The sequence below is a fragment of the Oncorhynchus mykiss genome, chromosome 18, assembly GCF_013265735.2.
Source record: "Oncorhynchus mykiss isolate Arlee chromosome 18, USDA_OmykA_1.1, whole genome shotgun sequence".
Taxonomy (NCBI): Eukaryota; Metazoa; Chordata; class Actinopteri; order Salmoniformes; family Salmonidae; genus Oncorhynchus; species Oncorhynchus mykiss.
Genome location: NC_048582.1, coordinates 25,979,421 through 26,002,216, shown reverse-complemented (window position 1 = coordinate 26,002,216; position 22,796 = coordinate 25,979,421). Strand labels below are relative to the sequence as shown.

At 45.4% G+C, this 22,796-nt stretch overlaps 1 protein-coding gene across 2 annotated transcripts in view; it reads left to right on the top strand.

Annotated features, from left to right (window-relative positions):
* si:ch211-246m6.5 (von Willebrand factor D and EGF domain-containing protein) overlaps window positions 1-20,777 on the top strand; it is a 53,496-nt gene extending 32,719 nt beyond the window's left edge. Inside the window, exons 22-35 of one of the 2 annotated variants that reach the window (XM_036952427.1) lie at window positions 730-867; window positions 3,253-3,510; window positions 6,975-7,154; window positions 9,828-10,832; window positions 11,464-11,559; window positions 11,897-11,992; window positions 12,634-12,729; window positions 15,836-15,931; window positions 16,170-16,265; window positions 16,912-17,007; window positions 17,628-17,723; window positions 18,460-18,555; window positions 19,920-20,017; window positions 20,235-20,776. In XM_036952427.1, coding sequence (XP_036808322.1) covers window positions 730-867; window positions 3,253-3,510; window positions 6,975-7,154; window positions 9,828-10,832; window positions 11,464-11,559; window positions 11,897-11,992; window positions 12,634-12,729; window positions 15,836-15,931; window positions 16,170-16,265; window positions 16,912-17,007; window positions 17,628-17,723; window positions 18,460-18,555; window positions 19,920-20,017; window positions 20,235-20,255 — 2,468 coding nt within the window. In that variant the 3' untranslated portion in view covers window positions 20,256-20,776. Of the gene's footprint in view, window positions 1-729; window positions 868-3,252; window positions 3,511-6,974; window positions 7,155-9,827; window positions 10,833-11,463; window positions 11,560-11,896; window positions 11,993-12,633; window positions 12,730-15,835; window positions 15,932-16,169; window positions 16,266-16,911; window positions 17,008-17,627; window positions 17,724-18,459; window positions 18,556-19,919; window positions 20,018-20,234 lie in introns of both variants that reach the window. The other variant, XM_036952428.1, reaches the window with a different exon arrangement.
* Window positions 20,778-22,796: the final 2,019 nt, after the last annotated feature.

Below are 22,796 nucleotides of genomic sequence, written 5' to 3'. Positions count from 1 at the left end.
AGATGCAATATGTTAGCCATCCCGATCAGCTTACTTTATCTCGCTGTAAAACGAACGTAACTGGCAGATGACGTGTGACGTCCACAGCCGGGAGCTGGCTGTCCCCCTGCCTGTCCCATATAACTCCTTTTCACGCCATTATGCCATTATGGGTATTTATTATTGGAGTGCAGTGAAGATGAATGGGACATATTGACACTTGAAAGGTAGCGAAGCTCTCTGCCTGCCTTTTGGCGCCCGTTAGCTGGCAGTATGAGGTAGAAACATGCACGCACAAGTCATGTCAGTGCCTTGCTTTGAGTTTGGAGTTTGGCCTACTTGTGTCTTTTGTAGCAGATCACCGCAAGTTTGGAAAGTGCTTGTTCAGAAATGGATTTCATCATGCAGAAAAAAGTGAATGACGACAAAATTATTATTGATAAAAATGTATGTTTATTTATTTTTCATTACAGTTCTTCTTTCATTCATTGTGCCTACCCTGACCGAACATCACCGGCTGAAAATACATTAACTCCATCTTGTTGTATTGGGCTTCCTTGGCTATATGTCTCTGTCTGTGAGCTTAACTCAGACCTTGGCTTTTTGTCTCTTTGTCTGTGAGCTTGGCTAAGACCTTGTCGTTCTGTCTTTGTGGGTATAAGGGCTACCTGTTGTAGTAATGGACTTTGGCTGTCTGGCTTTGTGTTGCCTGTTGTAATAATGTCTGTCCATCTCTGGGACTCTGTGTAGGCGCTACCTGTCAGGAAGATGTGAATGAGTGTGAGAGGACCCCCTGCTTGCCTGGAGTCCAGTGCTTCAACAGCTTCGGCTCCTACAGGTGTGGAGGCTGTCCCCACGGCATGCTGAGAGATGGGACCACCTGCACAAGTAGGCATGGTCAATCAATCAAATGTATTTATCAACACTTTTTACATCAACAGGTAGGCATGGCCAATCAAATCACTAGTGCTACCACACTACTGTATCAGTTAGCCAATTCACTCCCATAGAAACAGACTGTGGGCCTTGTTTGTCAATGTGGAAAAGGGATTGATTTGACATGAATATAAGACATGTTACAAAGACATTCCAGAGGTACTTGCAACCTTCTCCCACCTGTAATATGGAAGTGGGTGGAAACGTAAAGCTGCATGCACCGGTAACTGTGGGAAGACCAGACCGTCACTGTTATCTTTGACAAGACAAACGGAAACAATACGACATTCCAGCTCAGCATTCCACAATTCCCATATCTGGATAACATTACTCACACAACAATAATGGGAATAATAATTGCCACTGCACTTTGAACCGCTCACATGATAACCAACAGGGATGCATGTCCAATGGAAACCAGAGGGCAGGTGATGAACCGCTCACATGATAACTAACAGGGATGCATGTCCAATTGAAACCAGAGGGCAGGTGATGGCTTGCCCCTTCTCTCCCCCTTCCCCTTCCCCCCCATAAATTATTTTTTGGTGTGTTTTCATTTCTTAATTTTTTTTCGGGGGGGGGGGGGGTCGGGGTTTAGCTGAGTTAATTGGTGAAGCACTTCTTCCCTGAGGGAGAGCAGAGCAGAGTGTATCCTGACACCTGGCCCCAGGCTTAGAGTTCTGCCGCAGCACCTCAGGTGTGACAGCTAACTGACAAAGGCCATTAGAGGTGAAGTGTGGGAACCTGGAAGGGTACAAAGGAGGGAGCAGAGAGTAGGGCTGGGAGGAAGGAGCATGGCAGAAGGCAGTGATTAGGTAAGGGGCCTGGCTAGCAGCAGGGAGATGGAAGAGGAGCATGACCTGGTGGAATGGAGAGTGATCTACCGCCTGGGCCACAGAGCTGAGGCGAGGCAAGGTAATGTAAGGTGAGGGGAGGTGTGGGGCCTGGTTGAATACAGAGTGATCAACAGTACTGCCTGAGCCTAAAGCTGAGGTGAGGAGAAGTGAGGTGCGGTGAGGGGGGAGCGCATGGAAGGAGCATTGCCTAGTTGAATACAGAGTGATCTACCGCCTGGCCGCAGGGCGAGGGGAACAGGGCGAGGGGAACAGGGCTAGGGGAACAGGGCTAGGGGAACAGGGCTAGGGGAACAGGGCTAGGGGAACAGGGCTAGGGGAACAGGGCGAGGGGAACAGGGCTAGGGGAACAGGGGCGAGGGGAACAGGGCTAGGGGAACAGGGCAAGGGGAACAGGGCTAAGGGGACCAGGGGCGAGGGGAACAGGGCTAAGGGGAGCAGGGGCGGGGGGAGCAGGGGCGAGGGGAGCAGGGCTAAGGGGAACAGGACGAGGGGTTTCTGGGCTAAGGGGAACAGGGCGAGGGGTTTCTGGGCTAAGGGGAACAGGGCGAGGGGTACAGGGCTAAGGGGAACAGGGCGAGGGGTACAGGGCTAAGGGGAGCAGGGGCGAGGGGTACAGGGCTAAGGGGAGCAGGGGCGAGGGGAACAGGGCTAGGGGGAGCAGGGGCGAGGGCAACAGGGCTAGGGGAGCAGGGGCGAGGGGAACAGGGCTAGGGGGAGCAGGGGCGAAGCTGGGGAACCATCCATAAGACACACATACGCACCTAGAGGGAAATCCAATTTTCATTCAGCAGACGTTTGTTTCTGTAGTCCAGTGTAAACCACTTAAATTCTGCAGGAGTGCCGACACACACGTACGCACACACACACACACACACACACACACACATACACACATACACTTAGTTACCATTTTGCTACCGAAAAGCCATGCCATGTTTCCACCAACATCCCTCTTTTATTTCCCAAGCATCTTAGTCTTTCTCTCTCCTTGATCTTTTTCTCCCTCTGAGCGATGAGTTTCGACTGAGTGGTCCTCTGCTTTGTTTATTATAGTGCCATGCTGCCTCGACAGGAGTTACACTGCCAGGTTTATTTCACTTGCCATCGCTCCACTCTGCCATCATCAATCACACAGTCTCTCTCTCTCTCTCTCCTCCTGCTCTGCTTTTCTTTCTTTTTTAAAAACATATTTTTTTACACAAATCTGCTGCTCGCAGATCTATTGTGGAGCTGTGATTTCTAGCGGTGTAGGCGTGAGATGAACATGTGGACCAACATTCTTGAATAGAGTGTGAGAAGTTTCTATGGAATGTTTTTAATAAAAACAGTATTGGTTGTGTGACAGCATAAGACAAACATTTGGCTCTGAACCTGAAGTGTCCTCTATCTATCTCTCTCCCAGCATCATAAAAGCGCTGAGGTGTTACGAAGTCCACCTCTTACTCTCTCCATGTGTCCACATCTGTCTCTAACACAACAGCAGCTGTACGGTCAATCCCCATTGTCCCCAGTATTGGACCCACCACTGTCCCTACCACCACCACCACCTCTAAGTCCTCACCCAACAACAGACCAGAACAACACAATCCACCCAGGATGGACACTGGCCGACCTGGAATCCCACCGACCAATCAGCCTGGACTCCCACAAACCAACATGCCTGGAGTTCCTGAGACCAACACGGCACCTGTCAAGGCCCCAGCTGTACATACACCGTCGGAGAATGGACAAAAAACTGGCAAGTACCCTGAGTACACCAAACATTAGGAACACCTTCCTAATATTGAGTTACACCCCCCCCCCCCCCCTCCCCTTTTGCCCACAGAACAGTCTCAATTCGTTGGGACATGGACTCTACAAGGTGCCGAAAGCGTTCCACAGGGATGCTGGCCAATGTCGACTCCAATTCTTCCGACATTTGTCAAGTTGTCTGGAAGTTTTTTTTGGGTTGGTGGACCATTCTTGACACGCATGGGAAACTGTTGAGCGTGAACAATCCAGCAGCATTGCAGTTCTTGACACAAACCGGTGCGTCTGGCACCTACTACCATACCCCTCTATTTCCCAAAAGCCCCTGGCTGATACTCTTCAGATCGCCTACAAAAGGCTGTTTAACACCTGGGCTCATATAATAGTTCATCAGGGGTGTCACATTACTCCGCGACTGAGTACCTCATTGGCATTGGCAGCTATAGCCAGCCCAGTTAGCGGCCTTGCAAAATTGCCTGTCATCATCATCACACTAAAGGGCTGGAGATGGGATTGAAAGGCACACAGCGAAATATGTCATCTCCTGTCGACCCCGTCGTTCCGATAAAACCACCCATTGTCTGAGTGGATTCTGCTGCCCTAGTCAAAAAATGAGACACAATTCACAGGCGATAAGCCTTAATATGTGGAGTCATAACGCTGATAAATCACTTCCTAATAAAAGACAGATGGTCCATTCTTTTTCCTATTTTGTCACCGTGAAGATGGAACGCTTTATTAGCCTGAGAGGGAGAAGAATCGCTGTGCGGCACGCAAATGGGGAAAAAGAGAAGGGTTGCCAGTGTCACGTTTCAAAGCTTCTAACCGCACTGCAATGACAGTCATTCGGTCTCAGTCTGCTCTCTTCCATAGATCCGTCACAGAATAGAGATATGCTGAGAAACGTGCAAAACCAACGTAACACAGCAGAGTCGAGCCATAATACACTTTTGACGATGTGGTGGTTTGATGTGGTGCCTGTGCAAGGTGCGAAACAAAGGACAAGGACGAAGTTATGGGTCAAACTTGACAGAATCCATCTAAAAGTGCCAATGATACCAGCAGTTTCAGTTCTGAAGTACATAGCTTTGTTTAAGATGAATAGTGCGATTGGCATTTTCATCACTCTTCTTTGTGGGTGGGGGTGAGAGGGGAGCCCAGGAGGGGAGTGAAGGCCTATGGGTAGAGGGAAGATGATGCAGCTGGATTGGGGGTGAGGGCAAGGTCTGGAGGTGAAGACAGGGGACACAGTCGGGGTCTCACACACACACACATCTCTCTCGCTCACTCCAAGGGGTTTCTGACCTTGATCGCGTATCAATCAATTACTCCGAGACTTTCATCCTGAAGCACCGTAATGAGCCTCCTGCCATCAAAACACAAAGTGCCAACTAAGAGTTTCTCCACAGTCCTAATTTCAGTTATAAAGTACCTTTATATAATTGGTCTTCCCAGACTTTGCATTTTAATCAAAGACATTTGAGCAATTAGCAACTGTAGCAGCTTTGGATTTAACTGCGAGTTCTGCCACATAAAATCTGTCAGGCAGTGTTGAATATATCACCCCAGTAGGCAACTGTACGTCAGTGGTATTTGTGAGCTGTTTACATCTTTGTGGCTGCACTGATTTGAATTATGACTAATCATGAAATGTGCAAACGAAGACAGCATGGTGTGGCCGATGCAGAGGCATTGACAGCTGATTACAGCATCCCACTGAGCATAAACAAATGGTGAACATCGCTGTTCATGTGAAGGCTAGGGGGAAGGGAATTCATTGGATAAATACAGTGCCTTGCGAAAGTATTCGGCCCCCTTGAACTTTGCGACCTTTTGCCACATTTCAGGCTTCAAACATAAAGATATAAAACTGTATTTTTTTGTGAAGAATCAACAACAAGTGGGACACAATCATGAAGTGGAACGACATTTATTGGATATTTCAAACTTTTTTAACAAATCAAAAACTGAAAAATTGGGCGTGCAAAATTATTCAGCCCCCTTAAGTTAATACTTTGTAGTGCCACCTTTTGCTGCGATTACAGCTGTAAGTCGCTTGGGGTATGTCTCTATCAGTTTTGCACATCGAGAGACTGACATTTTTTCCCATTCCTCCATGCAAAACAGCTCGAGCTCAGTGAGGTTGGATGGAGAGCATTTGTGAACAGCAGTTTTCAGTTCTTTCCACAGATTCTCGATTGGATTCAGGTCTGGACTTTGACTTGGCCATTCTAACACCTGGATATGTTTATTTTTGAACCATTCCATTGTAGATTTTGCTTTATGTTTTGGGTCATTGTCTTGTAGGAAGACAAATCTCCGTCCCAGTCTCAGGTCTTTTGCAGACTCCATCAGGTTTTCTTCCAGAATGGTCCTGTATTTGGCTCCATCCATCTTCCCATCAATTTTAACCATCTCCCCTGTCCCTGCTGAAGAAAAGCAGGCCCAAACCATGATGCTGCCACCACCATGTTTGACAGTGGGGATGGTGTGTTCAGCTGTGTTGCTTTTACGCCAAACGTAACGTTTTGCATTGTTGCCAAAAAGTACAATTTTGGTTTCATCTGACCAGAGCACCTTCTTCCACATGTTTGGTGTGTCTCCCAGGTGGCTTGTGGCAAACTTTAAACAACACTTTTTATGGATATCTCTAAGAAATGGCTTTCTTCTTGCCACTCTTCCATAAAGGCCAGATTTGTGCAATATACGACTGATTGTTGTCCTATGGACAGAGTCTCCCACCTCAGCTGTAGATCTCTGCAGTTCATCCAGAGTGATCATGGGCCTCTTGGCTGCATCTCTGATCAGTCTTCTCCTTGTATGAGCTGAAAGTTTAGAGGGACGGCCAGGTCTTGGTAGATTTGCAGTGGTCTGATACTCCTTCCATTTCAATATTATCGCTTGCACAGTGCTCCTTGGGATGTTTAAAGCTTGGGAAATCTTTTTGTATCCAAATCCGGCTTTAAACTTCTTCACAACAGTATCTTGGACCTGCCTGGTGTGTTCCTTGTTCTTCATGATGCTCTCTGCGCTTTTAACGGACCTCTGAAACTATCACAGTGCAGGTGCATTTATACGGAGACTTGATTACACACAGGTGGATTGTATTTATCATCATTAGTCATTTAGGTCAACATTGGATCATTCAGAGATCCTCACTGAACTTCTGGAGAGAGTTTGCTGCACTGAAAGTAAAGGGGCTGAATAATTTTGCACGCCCAATTTTTCAGTTTTTGATTTTTTTTTAAAGTTTGAAATATCCAATAAATGTAATTCCACTTCATGATTGTGTCCCACTTGTTGTTGATTCTTCACAAAAAAATACAGTTTTATATCTTTATGTTTGAAGCCTGAAATGTGGCAAAAGGTCGCAAAGTTCAAGGGGGCCGAATACTTTCGCAAGGCACTGTATGTACATGTGCTGGGGCTGATGACAGTGATGATGTGTTCCAGGCTTAGGGCTATCATCCCATGCAGGAATCAACAACAATGTGACAGGTACGTGTGCCAGCCGACCGTGCTTCCTGGGGGTCCAGTGCATCGACAGACGTCCACCCTACACGGGCTATGTCTGCGGGCGCTGCCCACCGCCCCTCAATGGCAACGGACGCACCTGCACCAAAACCGCTCGAGGTAAGACTTTGGCTTGAAGTGTTACACCACCTCCCTGGCCATAGTTACTAGCCTGGTCCCAGATCCGTTTGTGCTGTATAGCCAACACCTGTTGTTGCCTATGCCAAGGACCATAGGAATCGGCAAGACAAAAACAGATCTGGCACCAGGCTATCGAAATACATTAGTACTTTCAAAAATATGTAAATAAAAAGTACATGCACCACCACGCATTGGCTTTTAGTATTTATTCTACTGTCACTGTTGGAAAACTATTTGAAAACAATCTGATGTAGTGTGAATGGTCCTCAAGTGCCTCTGTGCCGTTACCATCCCTATTAAACCTGGTCTCAGGGAAATTTGTAAGATTTGGTATGTAAACATGTTTCCTCCCTTTAGTCTTGTATATTTAATTATATTAGGTTACATTATGAATGGAATAGTGGTTGTACAATATCGTACGATTTAGGGGACATATAGCGTCAAACATCTTACCCGGTCGTACAAAAGCATACGAATTGGATGAGTTATCATACATCTTGAAGAACGTATAGTATTATACGTATTTTTCTGAGACCAGGTTGCCTGTTGCATCCTAACAACCAAGGAGAATGACTTAATTTGTATTAACCCATCCTACCCTTCAGAGGACACAAAAATATATTTGTATTTTTACAGCTTTTTTGTGGTAGCCATTTTACGTATCACACTTTACATATACATATTTACGTTGTTGGTTAGGAGAACAAACAAAACTGTGAACAAAAACAGGTTAGGAGAACTAAGGTTAGGAAAAAGTTAGGGGAAGGGTTAGCTAAAATGCTACAGTTGTCCCCGACACGACTCACACACGCAACCTTTGGATTGCTAGATGGTCGCGGAATATGCCCACCCATCCTTCCCCACCAACATCCCTACTTTAGTTTCTGTCTAAGGTAACTGGACCAGGGATCTAGGCTGCAGGACAACTTTTTCTTGAGTGGATGGCCGGGGGGCCAGAACGTAGGCTGCAAATTGACCACAAGAAGTCCAAACAGATATTTAATTTCAAGCCTTGCTTATATTTGTTTACGATGCGTGGGAATACTTGGGAACATGTTTCTTCAATGAAAATCACTTGGAGCTGTTTTTACAGTCTATTATGTCCAGCAATAAAAATATAAATTAAATTCAACTGATTTTTTTTTCTCTCAAAAAACTTTGGAGGACAAATAAAACCCCCCACTGGCCAAACTCGGGTCGCCAGTTGAGGAACGCTGAACTAGACCATTAGAACATTATCATACGTCTTGGAGGTCCATAAAAAGAGTGAAATGTGGAAAGCTTTGCACTCTCTCTTCTCCTCTCAGCTTAGCTGGTCATTTATGAACATTTGAATATCTTGGCCATGTTCTGTTATAATCTCCACCCGGCACAGCCAGAAGAGGACTGGCCACCCCTCATAGCCTGGTTCCTCTCTAGGTTTCTTCCTAGGTTTTGGCCTTTCTAGGGAGTTTTTCCTAGCCACCGTGCTCCTACACCTGCATTGCTTGCTGTTTGGGGTTTTAGGCTGGGTTTCTGTACAGCACTTTGAGATATCAGCTGATGTACGAAGGGCTATATAAATACATTTGATTTGATTTACTATTGAGGGGCTAGGACCCATAACGGGTTATTTGGAAGAGCACAGACGAGTTTACAGAGTTTCAATATTTTTGGGCAGTGTTTATGTCTTTTGTTTCTTTACCCAGCCAGTGTGATGGCATTTTTCTTAATTGTACTAAATAGATAATTTTAGTGCATCTCATAATTTGTGCAGCCACCTTTCTAAATCACATAAGTGTTTAATACACAACCCTGTTGGCATGACTTTCTACACAGTCAGTTCCCTTTCAGTCCAGCTGTGTGTGTGTGTGTGTGTGTGTGTGTGTGTGTGTGTGTGTGGTTTATAATTCCCTCACTGTGTATCAGATTCCTCTATGAAGTGATTTGGGCATCTTTTGTGAGGTTTCAATACAGGTGATGTTTCCAGTCAGTCTCAGTTGGGGACAATAAATCAATGAAGCGTTGGGTGGCGTCTCTCAATATGTCATTAAAGCTGGTGTCGGGTAATATTTGTCGGGTAACACTTGAATTTAATTTCAATTCGAATTTAAATAACTTTATTGTTCCCATGAGTCGTCCAATGGTCTTGATTCTGTTCCAACCATGTTCTCTGTCAACATCAGTGTTTATAGCAGATGTTAATTAGATTAGAACAGATATTTCTGAAAACTTTGTTTTCTCTTGCACTGTGTCTGATGACGCAATGACATTTTATACTGCTGTAATACATTCATTTGGAGAGTCCAGCGTGTCTACATTCCAGTTCAATCCTAACCCTCAACCACAACCATAACCCTACACCCTTAGAAAAAAAGGTGCTATCTAGAATCGAAAAAGGGTTCTTCAGCTTTCCCCATAGGAGAAACCATTGAAGGACCCTTTTTGGTTCCAGGTAGAACCCTTTTGGTTCCTTTCTGCAGAGGGCTCTACATGGAACCCAAAGGAGTTCTACCTGGACCCAAAAGGGTTCTACCTGGAACTAAAAGGGGTTCTCCTATGGGGACAGGTGAAGATTCCTTTAGGAATCTTTTTTTCTAAGACAATAACCTTATACAGCTGTAGGTATAGAGTTTTTTTGTGTCACATCATTATCTCCCCATCTCCCCTCAGGTAACCCTCACCTGACCCATCAGCAGCTGACAATAGCCAAGAGCAGCAAACTCTACCACCACAGCAACAGTAAAGTGTCCCAACTCCACCTTCCCACCTTGCCCCCCAGGCACGCAGTCAAACATCTCTCCTCCCTCTCCTCGCCAGTCTCCAGGGGAGCCTATCAGAGCCCCCCGCACCTTCCCCTCTCGCCCGCCCGAGGGCCAATCACTGGGTGGAGAGAGGCGGCCACACCCCTATTTCCTAGACACACCCCTATGTCACCTGAAGGTTCCAACAGCCTCACCATGGGCAGGCATCATGCCGTCAGTGCCCTCACTAGGACTCGTGCCAAAACAGGTACCAATGCCAGCGCTACCTCACTCAAGGTGACAACCAGAGAGTCTGTAGCTGTCGTGCGGAGTGCCACCTCTTCCAAGGTTACTCCTCCATACTCCACCTACCCCAAGGTTACTCCACCCCAATCCAAGGTTACTCCACCCCAATCCAAGGTGACTCCACCCCAATCCAAGGTGACTCCACCCCATTCCTCAGCCAGCACAGAGTCCGGGCAGACAACCCAAGGGAAGCTCATAAATGTGGTAGTGGTGCCCACCATGACCAAGCCCTGGACCCTCCCTAAAGCCGTGGCCCCGCTGACCGCAGCCCTCTCCTCCATTACCTACTCCCTCTCTGAGTCCGAGTTCTCCGCCGACGGAGCACTGACGGGGCCTGGCTCGAACACCTCTGACCTACCTGACCACCCACAGGAACCACTGGTCTCCCTCGCCCTCACCACCCCTGCCCGGAAGCACCACTACACACCCCCCCTCCACAGGGCCACGTCTCCCCACCTCCACCGTGGGACCAGGATCAGTAGTACTGTGGCAGTGGAGCGGGAGCGGCCTCTGACCTGCGCTGACATGCCGTGTTTCCCAGGGGTCCCCTGTGAACCTACCAGAGACGGGGGCTTCCACTGTGGAAGGTGTCCCCTGGGATACACCGGAGACAGACAAACATGCAGAGGTATTTTTATTGAATTCATTTATTTAAAAACAAAAGATTACAGGAACATGAGAACAAGGAACATGAGAGGTGCAAAAAATGAAGAGGCTTGTGAAGTAGGCCTAAGGTTGATCCCTCTTCTTGAGGAAGAGCTACTGCTGAAGAGCTACTGCTTTGAGAAACACTATCTATTATCACTGTATCACTGCTTGAGAAAGAGCTACTGCTTTGAGAAATGCTATCTATTATCACTGGCCCATTAGAGGACCCTTACCCTTGCTATTTACCGGCTGTATTGAATACCACCTGTGCATCAATCCTTTTCAATGACTGAAAGTGATGCCTTTCTCTAGCCTCTCCAAAAGGCATCCTAATGATGGTCGTTTTTCAAGATGACTAGCTGAGTGCTCCCTGTACCAGAGCAGCGTGGGTTGGGTTGAGTTGACAGATGTTTCTGTACAGATGCTGTAAGTGAGGTTGGAGTTGGAATAGATGGAAGCAGCTTGTAATTGGCCTATGGTTGTGTGTGTGTGTGTGTGTGTGTGTGTGTGTGTGTGTGTGTGTGTGTGTGTGTGTGTGTGTGTGTGTGTGTGTGTGTGTGTGTGTGTGTGTGTGTGTGTGTGTGTGTCGCCTGCCTGCCTGTTATTTATAGCTGTGTGCAGGCATGCGTGTGGCAGGAACATGGAGTGTGCCGCTCCCAACACATGCCGCTGTAAACCAGGCTACACCGGGACCAACTGTCAAACAGGTGAAACACTGTCTTTCTCTCTCTCACTCTCTCGCTCTCTCTCTTTCTCTCTCTCCCTTCTCCCTCCCTCTTCTCCCCTCTCTCTCTCTCTCTATTTCTCTCTCTCTCCTCTCCCTCTTCTCCCCTCTCTCTCTCTCTCTATTTCTCTCTCTCCCTTCTCCCTCCCTCTTCTCCCCTCACTCTTTCTCTCTCTCTCTCCCTCCCTCTTCTCCCCTCTCACTCTCTAGCTCTCTCTTAGCCGCTCAAAATACCACATCATCATTCTGATGTTGTTTTTGATTCCCATGCATTGCCCAACCTTTTGCATCGTTTGATGTCTTTACAATCTTCTCCTCAGCGATCTGTAAACCTGAGTGTAGGAACGGAGGCCAGTGCGTCGCCCCGGGGGCGTGTGAGTGCCTGAAAGGCAACCACGGGGAGACGTGTGAGACAGGTAATTATACCTCTGCCTCCCAAATGGCACATTTGCCCATTGGGATCTGGTCAAAAGTAGTGCGTTATGTAGGGAATAGGGTGCCATATCGGACGCAACCTATCTGTTCTCGTTAGGGCCAATCAGAACTGTCTCTGTGTGCTGTTTCAGACTACAGACAGGAGCTTGTTGTCGCACAGAGAAAGCAAGCTCATCAGTAAAAAACAGAAAGGCACTGCTGAGAGAAGGCCGGTCCATGTCCGGTACTGTACAGTTGGGTGTGTGCATGCGTGCGTGCGAGTGAGTGCAGATCTAAGGAAGCAGTTGTGAGCATTTGATAAGCCCTCCCTCCTTGAGCTGGTCTGACACATCCCTGACAGAGGCTTGAAACACTACTGCCACCTACAGCTCACAGTCAGAGTCCACCCCACCAATACAATGGAGATAAGGCTAACCAAGCTGTAGTGAGACACTGGTTCCTAGTCCTAGCTGACTGACGTGGAAATGTGAGGGCAAAGCCTGGCTGCTTATCGTCGTGAATATTTTCCCGTTTACACTTTATTTGAAGGCTACCTACAGAAGAACTTCATAACACATTCATAACCAATGCGTAACACATTCATAACCCATGCATAACACATTCATATCATCTCCACCCACAGCTCTGTGCAGTCTGCCCTGTGAGCATGGAGGAACATGCGTGGGACCCAGAACCTGCTCCTGTCCCTACGGCTTTGTGGGCCCCAGATGTGAGACCAGTGAGTTCAGCACACATCATCACAAATCATTCATCATGCAACTTGAATCTGCCATCACTCACACATTGTTCAAATGATGTAGGACCCACACACATGACTGCTTCTCCACGTACAGAGGGTAGCATGTACAGCCCAATGCATCACTGGGGCCAAGTTCCTGCCATCCAGGACCTGAACTCAGCAAAAAAAAGAAACGTCCTCTCACTGTCAGCTGCGTTTATTTTCAGCAAACTTAACATGTGTAAATATTTGTATGATCATAACAAGATTCAACAACTGAGACATAAACTGAACAAGTTCCACAGACATGTGACTAACAGAAATGGAATAATGTGTCCCTGGATAAAAGGGGGGTCAAAACACTGACATTCCTGTCTTGAAGGAAATCACTCACAGAACGAGCAGTATTCAAATCAAATGTATTTATATAGCCCTTCGTACATCAGCTGATATCTCAAAGTGCTGTACAGAAACCCAGCCTAAAACCCCAAACAGCAAGCAATGCAGGTGTAGAAGCACGGTGGCTAGGAAAAAAGGCCAAAACCTAGGAAGAAACCTAGAGAGGAACCAGGCTATGTGGGGTGGCCAGTCCTCTTCTGGCTGTGCCGGGTGGAGATTATAACAGAACATGGCCAAGATGTTCAAATGTTCATAAATGACCAGCATGGTTGAATAATAATAAGGCAGAACAGTTGAAACTGGAGCAGCAGCACGGCCAGGTGGACTGGGGACAGTCATCATGTCAGGTAGTCCTGGGGCATGGTCCTAGGGCTCAGGTCCTCCGAGAGAGAGAAAGAAAGAGAGAAGGAGAGAATTAGAGAATTGCAGAGTATTGCTGGTGGCATTGTCATGCTGGAGGGTCATGTCAGAATGAGCCTGCGGGAAGGGTACCACATGAGGGAGGAGGATGTCTGCCCTGTAACGCACAGCGTTGAGATTGCCTGCAATGACAACAAGCTCAGTCCGATGATGCTGTGACACACGGCCCCAGACCATGACGTACCCTCCACCTCCAAATCAATCCCGCTCCAGAGTACAGGCCTCGGTGTAAAGCTCATTCCTTCGACGATAAACACGAATCCGACCGTCACCCCTGGTGAGACAAAACCGGGACTCGTCAGTGAAGAGCACTTTTTGCCAGTCCTGTCTGGTTCAGTGACGGTGGGTTTGTGCCCATAGGCGACGTTGTTGCCGGTGATGTCTGGTGAAGACCTGCCTTACAACAGGCCTACAAGCCCTCAGTCCAGCCTCTATCAGCCTATTGCGGACAGTCTGAGCACTGATGGAGGAATTGTGCATTCCTGGTATAATTCGTGCAGTTGTTGTTGCCATCCTGTACATGTCCCGCAGGTGTGATGTTCAGGTGTACTGATCCTGTGCAGGTGTTGTTGCACGTGGTCTGCCACTGCGAGGACAATCAGCTGTCCATCCTGTCTCCCTGTAGTACTCTATTAGGCTTCTCACAGTACAGACATAGCAATTTATTGCCCTGGCCACATCTGCAGTAATCATGCCTCCTTGCAGCATGCCTAAGGCACGTTCACGCAAATGAGCAGGGACCCTGGGCATCTTTCTTTTGGTGTTTTTCAGAGTCAGTAGAAAGGCCTCTTTAGTGTCCTAAGTTTTCATAACTGTGACCTTAATTGCCTACCGTCTGTAAGCTGTTGTCAATGGTGGGTGTAGCTGGTGCATGGAAGTCAGGCGCAGGAGAGCAGAGATGAAAAGACAAAGCACTTTACTTAGGCAATCATAAAACAGAACGCAACAACACAAAATGCCCAAAGAACAAGTGAGGCACAAAGCACGGGTAAAATAAAACAAAACCCGGCGCAAACCAGCCGGAAGTGTGCCAACCTTGACAATAAACAATACCCGACACAGACATGGAGGGAACAGAGGGTTAAATACACATGTTAATTAGTAGGAGATGTAAACTAGGTGTGCAGGAAGACAAGACAAAACAAATGGAAAATGAAAGGTGGATCGGCGATGGCTAGAAGACCGGCGACGTCGAGACAGCTCGTGACAGCTGTTAGTGTCTTAACAACCGTTCCACAGGTGCATGTTCATTAATAGTTTATGGTTCATTAAACATGCCTCGGAAACAGTGTTTAAACCCTTTACAATGAAGATCTGTTTAGTTATTTGGATTTTTACAAATTATCTTTGAAAGACAGGGTCCTGAAAAAGGGACGTTTCTTTTTTTTGCTGAGTTTACATACTAGTCGGTGTCAGAGGAAGGCCCCAAAAAAATGGTCAAAGACCCCAGTCACCCAAGTCATAGACTGTTCTCTCTGCTACCTCACGACAAGCGATACAAGCGGTACCAGAGCGCCAAGTCGAGGTCCAAAAGGCTCCTTAACAGCTTTTACCTTAATCAGATTTTACCATTAATCAAATGGCCACCCGGACTATTTACATTGACAGCCCCCCTTTGTTTTTACACTGCTGCTACTCGCTGTTTATTATCTATGCAGAGTCACTTTACCCCTACCTACATGTACAAATTACCTCAACTAACCTGTACCCCCGCTCATTGACTCAGTACTTGTACCCCCTGTACATAGCCTCATTATTGTTATTTTATTGTGTTCGTTTTTTTACTTTGTTGGTTAAAGGGCTTGTAGGTAAGCATTTCACAGTAAGGTCTACAACTGTTGTGTTTGGCGCATGTGACAAAAAATCATTTGATATGATTTGATACCTTTAACTAGGCTTTAATTTATCTTTGTCAGGTTACTCACGTTGAAGTTGGATTGGATTTGAATGGCAAACCAATGGTGTTCATGCCAATGCTGTGTCTCTCCTCTTCGCAGAGAACTATATTGCTAGAGATAGAAAGGTTTATGACATAAGCCACTCTAGTAATATTGTGACCTTGGAATTATATGGTTTTATCTGCCAAAATATGATTCTGAGATAATTGGCTTTAAAGTTCCCGAACCCTCATTGGTTTGAATGTTTTTTATTTTTTTAACTTAACATCATTTGGGGTATACTATATACTGTAGGTAGAGAACATTTTACAGAACAATGCTATGTCAATAACTCCAGTTTATATCGTATCTCTGTGTTGCTCACTCTCTCCCATCTATCTGTTCCGTAGTGGTGTGTAACCGCCACTGTCACAACGGAGGAGAGTGTGTGTCTCCTGATGAGTGTTCCTGTCTGCCTGGCTGGACCGGACCCTCCTGTGAGACAGGTACAGCTCTGGTCCTGAACAGGGTTTTTTAAAGTTTATTAGGATCCCCAGTACTGTTGCAGCTACTCTTCCTGGTGTCTTCTGTCCTTCCTGTCCTTCCGCTTGCTTTTTGGGGGGGTTTGAGGTCTGTTTGCAGTAACGCGCTGTGTGACAGCTGCAGACGTACGAAGGGCTTTATTGATTGGTCAGTTGATGTGTTGGTTGATTGATTGATTGGTTGACGTGTCTGTCTGTCTAGCTGTGTGCTTCCCTATGTGTCGGAATGGAGGGACTTGTCTTCGTCCGAACACATGTGGCTGTCCCCTGGGCTTCTACGGCGCCCAGTGTCAAAACGGTAAAACACATTCTTCATTTAATTGTTGCACTTAGGAGACACTTTTATCCAAAGTGCTTTACAGTAAAGTGGCTGCATACAGTGTTAGTGTGTGGTCCCTGCGGGAATTGAATCCACAACCTCGGCATTGCTAGCATCACACTCTTACCAGCTGAGCCGCACACACACACACACAATTCAGTCCGCCCATGTCCTTGTCCACATACTATCCTGACAACACACAGAGTCATGGGCCCGCTGTGGGAGTTTTAACTTGTGTATTTACTTGTTGAATGAAAGGAAAACTAATCCAATAGATTGACAGGGGTTTAGGTTTGAATTGAAGGAGCCCATCAAGGGCTCTGGCAGAGTTCCACTGTGTCCAATTATCAAGGGATTTCTCTAAGTAACTGTTTACTGGGGACTGTTTTTGTCCCTCATATATCGTGAAGCCTCGGGTTTGGACGGACTACTGTATCGATCAATGGAGTGATGTCTCTGCCTTTTTGAAATGGTGCATCTCTTTCTCTCTCTCTCTCTCTCTCTCTCTCTCTCTCTCTCTCTCTGTCTCTCTCTCTCTCTCTCTCACCCCCATTGCTCCCCACCTCTCTTTATCTCTCTCTTTCTCCATCTCTCCCCTCTCTCTCAATCCCTTGCTGTTTCCCAGCTGTCTGCAGCCCTGCCTGTAAGAACGGGGGCGTATGCATGAGAAACAGCGTCTGCTCCTGCGCCGAGGGATACACCGGATGGCGCTGTGAAAAAAGTGAGTAAAACCACGCCACCTCCTCCTCCATGGCCCGCCCCTTCCACCTGCTCCTCATCCGCCTCCTCTCTTCCTCCTCTACCCCTTCTCCCCTCCTCCTCCTCCTCATTATCATCATCATCATCTATTACCCACCACCATATGGTGCCCCAAGTGCCCTCAAGAGCCTTGTTAATGTACAGCATATTGGCGGGTAAATTGAGCCATATGGATGAGGGAAGCATTTGACGGATGCAACCAGTAAGAGGCTCCGCCCGAGGGAGCAGGAACCAACATTTCAGAGCTTCATGTGGAGACTGGGAATAGTCAGATTGACGCTATGGAGTGCTATTGACTAAGAATAGTGCTGCATGCAGGGGGGTTTGACGTCAAGGTTTTAATTTAGCTATACATTACCAACTTGCTACTAATGGGTTATTAGTGCCGTGACAGCTTCAGCAATGTGCTCATTGTCGAACTGTCTGTCCTCTCCATGGCATTGATTGCGCCTATCAGGTACAGTAAATGCATGGGTCAGTTGAAAATCTCTATGCCATGTGAGATACTGTGGATAATTATTCTGGTGAATATGTATGAGCTGAGTTGGTAAGTTTGAGTCTCTCCCTCCATCCCCGGTGCAGGTGTGTGTGAGCCCATGTGTATGAACGGCGGGCGGTGCGTGGGTCCAGATGTGTGTGACTGTCCATCTGGATGGAGAGGAAAGCGGTGCGATAAACGTAAGTGGGCTAACGTAGGAGTTCCACAGTTGCACCGCCACCTGTAAACAGATGCTTCCATTGCTGGCTGTGGAGGCATGTGCATACGGAAACAATTCATCATGGTGCTTGGGATGTGTAGTGGTTCACCGATGGCAGGCTTGTGTCATGCCCTCACAAACAAGCATTTAATGGCAGCAGGTAGTCGCATAGAATGTAAACAGATTGTAAGCCGCTTTATACAAGCCTATTAGCCTATTTATAACACAATATGAACACCATTACAACATACCAAACGATGTTCTGGTAACACTGTGTTTATTTAAATGGTACCTACGCAATACATTTAGAACATTCATGAGCCATACATAACTCATTCATAAGCCATACATAACTCATTCATAAGCCATACATAACTCGTGCATAAGCCATACATAACTCGTTCATAAGCCATACATAACTCATTCATAAGCCATACATAACTCATTCATAAGCCATACATAACTCATTCATAAGCCATACATAACTTGTGCATAAGCCATACATACCTCATTCATAAGCCATACATAACTCGTGCATAAGCCATACATAACTCATTCATAAGCCATACATAACTCGTGCATAAGCCATACATAACTCGTGCATAAGCCATACATAACTCATTCATAACTCATTCATAAGCCATACGTACCTAATAATAATAACATAATAAGCAGTGGTTTGTGAGTTGATTGGTGCTGTGTTTGTCTCGCCCCAGCCACTTGTCTACAGAAGTGTCTGAATGGAGGAGAGTGTGTTGGCCATAACACTTGCCACTGTCCTCCAGGCTGGCAGGGCATGCTATGCCAAGCCCGTAAGTACGCCTACATACGCGAGCCTGCTCGCACACGCACACACACACACACACACACACACACACACACACACACACACACACACACACACACACACACACACACACACACACACACACACACACACACACACACACATACCAATGAGAAACTGATTTAGACAGTGGTTATTCCCCCAAAGTTACCGCTGATAAAAATCTTTGACGTTTATTTTATTCATGTATTTATTTTCTAAGGGGGAAGATCAGCTTTAATAATGCAGATAGATTGTGGCTTTCATAAATGTAATTGTCTGCATCATTTCCAATCCCATATATTTTTGGGGAAAATATATATATATGAATGTATGTATATATTTTTTCAAAAATATTTTTCTTTATTATTTCCCACAAACCCTACCACCCCTCCCCTAATTGGAGTAAACTAATAAACAATAACACTTAGGCTTCTACTTCCAGCTTTTACATACTATATACATTTTATGGACACAGTATATTTTGCAATAGTTCTCTTTCATTGACGTTTATTGCCAGTTTCATATGTCTCTAAAACGTCCCTCGTCAGCCCACTCCCACCACCACCATGCTTAAGAAGCTCTCCTCTTTAACAACTTTTATCACCTGGTCCACGTTAACCACGTTAAAAAATCAGCTGTGTGTTTGTTACACACACACAAACACTAACAGCTACATCCTATCAGAGTGTCACTAATAGTTCCTGCATAAGCTCGTTCACCATCCCAGCATTAACCAGCCAATACGTGACTTTGAAGAATGACCCGGGAGTCATGAGAGAAGTACTTAACTCCCGTTAAAGTGAAGTCGCCGTCCGTAAAGATGAGTCATCATTTCTGTTTACTCTGCCTCGGCCCTATTTATTTTTTCTATCAAACCACTAATAGCTGTAAGTAACTCTCCCAAATATACAGCGCAGTAAAATCTATAAACTCAGAACAAGAAGCAGAGAGAATTCAGTCCACACAGGGGTATTCAAGTGCATAATAAAATCATTTCTGTCATAAATTCCAAGGCAGACTCCGTCACAGTGTACACATTTAGCTATGCATGGCAATGATGCAGAGGTTTGATGGGATGATTATGGTAACTGTGTTGCCATGGCTCCATTTTGGCCCCTCTCTGGGACTTACCCAGAATCCTCAGGGTGGTAATATGAGCAGAGAGAGATTAGTGTCAGCTCTGTCGTTATGACGGTGTCGTTATTAGGATGTGAGGCTGATTTAGGACTTGTCCCTCACCTGCTGCCTCTCTCTCTCTCTCTCTCTCACGTTCTCTCTTCTCTGCATTGTGATTTTCATTTCAAATGTATCATTCCCACATTGTGATTTTCTCTATCCTTTCTACAGCACTCTGTGAACAGAAGTGTCTTTATGGGAGCCGATGTATTCGCCCTAATGTATGTGCCTGCAGGAAAGGGTATTCAGGGGTCCTGTGTTCCCATAAGGTAAGTAGATACATCCCCCCCAGCACTTACTGTGACTGGAATCAAGAGAGGAATTGGGAATATAATTTGAAAGCTGAGCACTAAACTTACACCTGACAGTCAGAAATCTCTTATTGGTGAGGGGCTTTTCCAGCTTTTTGTATTTGCTGGTCCACTTCAAGACTGCGTGGATGCACGGTGGAATAAGTGTGGCCAAAATATATGTGGTGTTTTTCAGCTCCCAATTCCACGAGGCTAATGGAGGACTGGGAGCTATGTACTGAAGAAGCTGGGCTGAAACAAGACAATGAAACTCCTAATGGAACCACCACACTGACTATTAGGATGCTCAATGCCCACGGCTTTTGTTTCTTCAAAAACAAAATTGTAATATACGGCACAATTCCAAACATTAGGATCTGTACATGACCAACGTATGTATAATATTTGTATAATTTTTTTTCTTAGAACCAATAATACTGTATTTTATCTATTAAAGTCTGGCTTTAAAAAAAAAAGATTAAAACAAAGCACAACACAGTCCTTTTTACTGTGGAACAAACTCATCAAGTTGGCAGTTTACGATCAAACTAAAAACTCACTTGGAATTGTTATTTATTTGGTTGTCTGATGTTTTCTAATGTCATACTGTTGTAAATATCATCAAAGAGGTTTTGCATTACTCACAAATAAAACCCAGGCAATGTATGATATTAAAGTCCATTTGTTATGTACAATACATAGTCTCGATCCTCATTCTGCATGCAATCATTTCTTAAAATGTGAGAAGAAATGTGCTTTGTGTAATGTTTCTATTATTTAAACAGAGAGTCACCATTGAGATCAGTGTCTCTTTTGCAAAGGAGCCCTGCACATACAATTCATAGACCAAATCAAATGAAAAATCGGAAAACAAACGAAAATACAGCACAACAAACAATCAGGAAAACAGCCACATTACTTAGTAAATAGTTCCCCAATCAATATTTACATTTTCCCAAGCGGCATCAGAGTGTCCAATAGCAGTCTATTTTGCAGTTGGTTCCAGTAATGAGGTGCATTAAAACTAAAAACCGAATTCGGTGGAGCCCCGAGGTATCTCAAGGGTTAACTAACCATGTGACCGGGTTATGTACAGTATCATGTTTTAAAAAAAATATATATATATATATATATATACATATATATACATTAACAACAAAGTTAGGAAAGTTGGAAGCTTGTGTAGTAGGGATTTGAACAAATAGGGAGTAATAAATTGATCTACGGGACTTTAAATGAGGACTAGACGCCCTTTTGATACAGGATACAGTGGTGAGTATTAAACATGTCACCATTGATAAAAACAAACGGCGCTGTGGTAGACGACATCCAAAGGTCTAAGAGGAGTGGCTTCTGCAATCTGATAAATGGTGTCATCATAATCAAGAACTGGCAAGAAGGTTGACTGTACAACCTGCTTCCTGCTATTTAGGGAGAGGTGAGATCTATTTTATAAAAAAGGAGCCCACTTTAAATCTTAGCTTTTTCACGAGCTCGTCCGTCTGTTTTTTTTTTATAAGTAATAACACTTGGTCAATCCAAATGTCCAGGTATTTGTAGGCGGGAACCCGATCTACGGGAGAACCGTCCAATTAATAAATATGTAGTCCATCTGAAACATTGTGAGAACTAGAGAATAACATACATTTAGTCTTGCCAGCAATAAGTACACATTTTAAGACAACCAGGTGTTTCTGTAAGGTAACAAGCTCAGATTGCAGCTCTAAGGGAACAAGGTCAGATTGCAGCTCTAACATACAAAAGGTGTGATGGGTCCGCACTTTGCAGCCTTCTTGTACTTACACACTGAAGAAGGCTGCAAAGCCATAATGTCTGTGTAGAATATCCCTGATTCAGTGAAAAATAATTAAATAAATTAAGTAAGCTTTATGCAACATCTTTTTGAGTGCGTACCATCATATCTTTTGCTTGTCTGAATTCACAGGTTTTACTCACCAGCCAAGCTTGTGAGAGAGCGTGATGGTCCCATTTTGCTTTGTGCAGCTCTATCAAAGCCTGGTCAACAGTTGGGGCAATGACGTATAAACTCAGCGAAAAAAGAAATGTCCCTTTTTCAGGACTCTGTCTTGCCTTGCTGGAAGAGTGAGATAACATCTCACAGCAAGAACGGGCAAATCTGGTGCAGTCCATGAGGAGGAGATGCACTGCAGTACTTAATGCAGCTGGTGGCCACACCAGATACTGACTGTTACTTTGGAGGACCTTTGAAGACGTTGAATTTTTTGTTTATAACAGTGTTGTTTACATACAGATTAATATTACAAGTTTTAACAGATATACCATTATTATTTATATAAATAGTAAAGAGTACAGGTCCCAGTACTGACCCTTGTGGTACACCTTTTGTAATATCCATGAACAATTTATGATCAAATACGTGCATACCAAACCATTTATAAATGAGACCCCTGGTAATTATGCAATGAAGGAGTTAGGGGGACGGGGGTTAGAGGGATGCCTACCTAGCCCAGGGGCCACAGACGTTCACTGTGTGAGTCACTGGAGGTGGAGGATGAGGAGGAAATGGGGATTAACAGATAAAACCATCACCAAACTGCATCACCTCTGAGCCAATTTTGACAGGCTATTCTGCTCTAGCAGCCTTTTGTCTTCGGTTTTCAAATCTCATTAAAATCAGTCTTAGTTGCCCTGTTTGAGCTCAGTAGGATTAGTCTTTTTGCAAGTCAGTTGATGTTTGTGTAGCTTTGTTCTAATCCCCTGTACTCTGCATACTGGC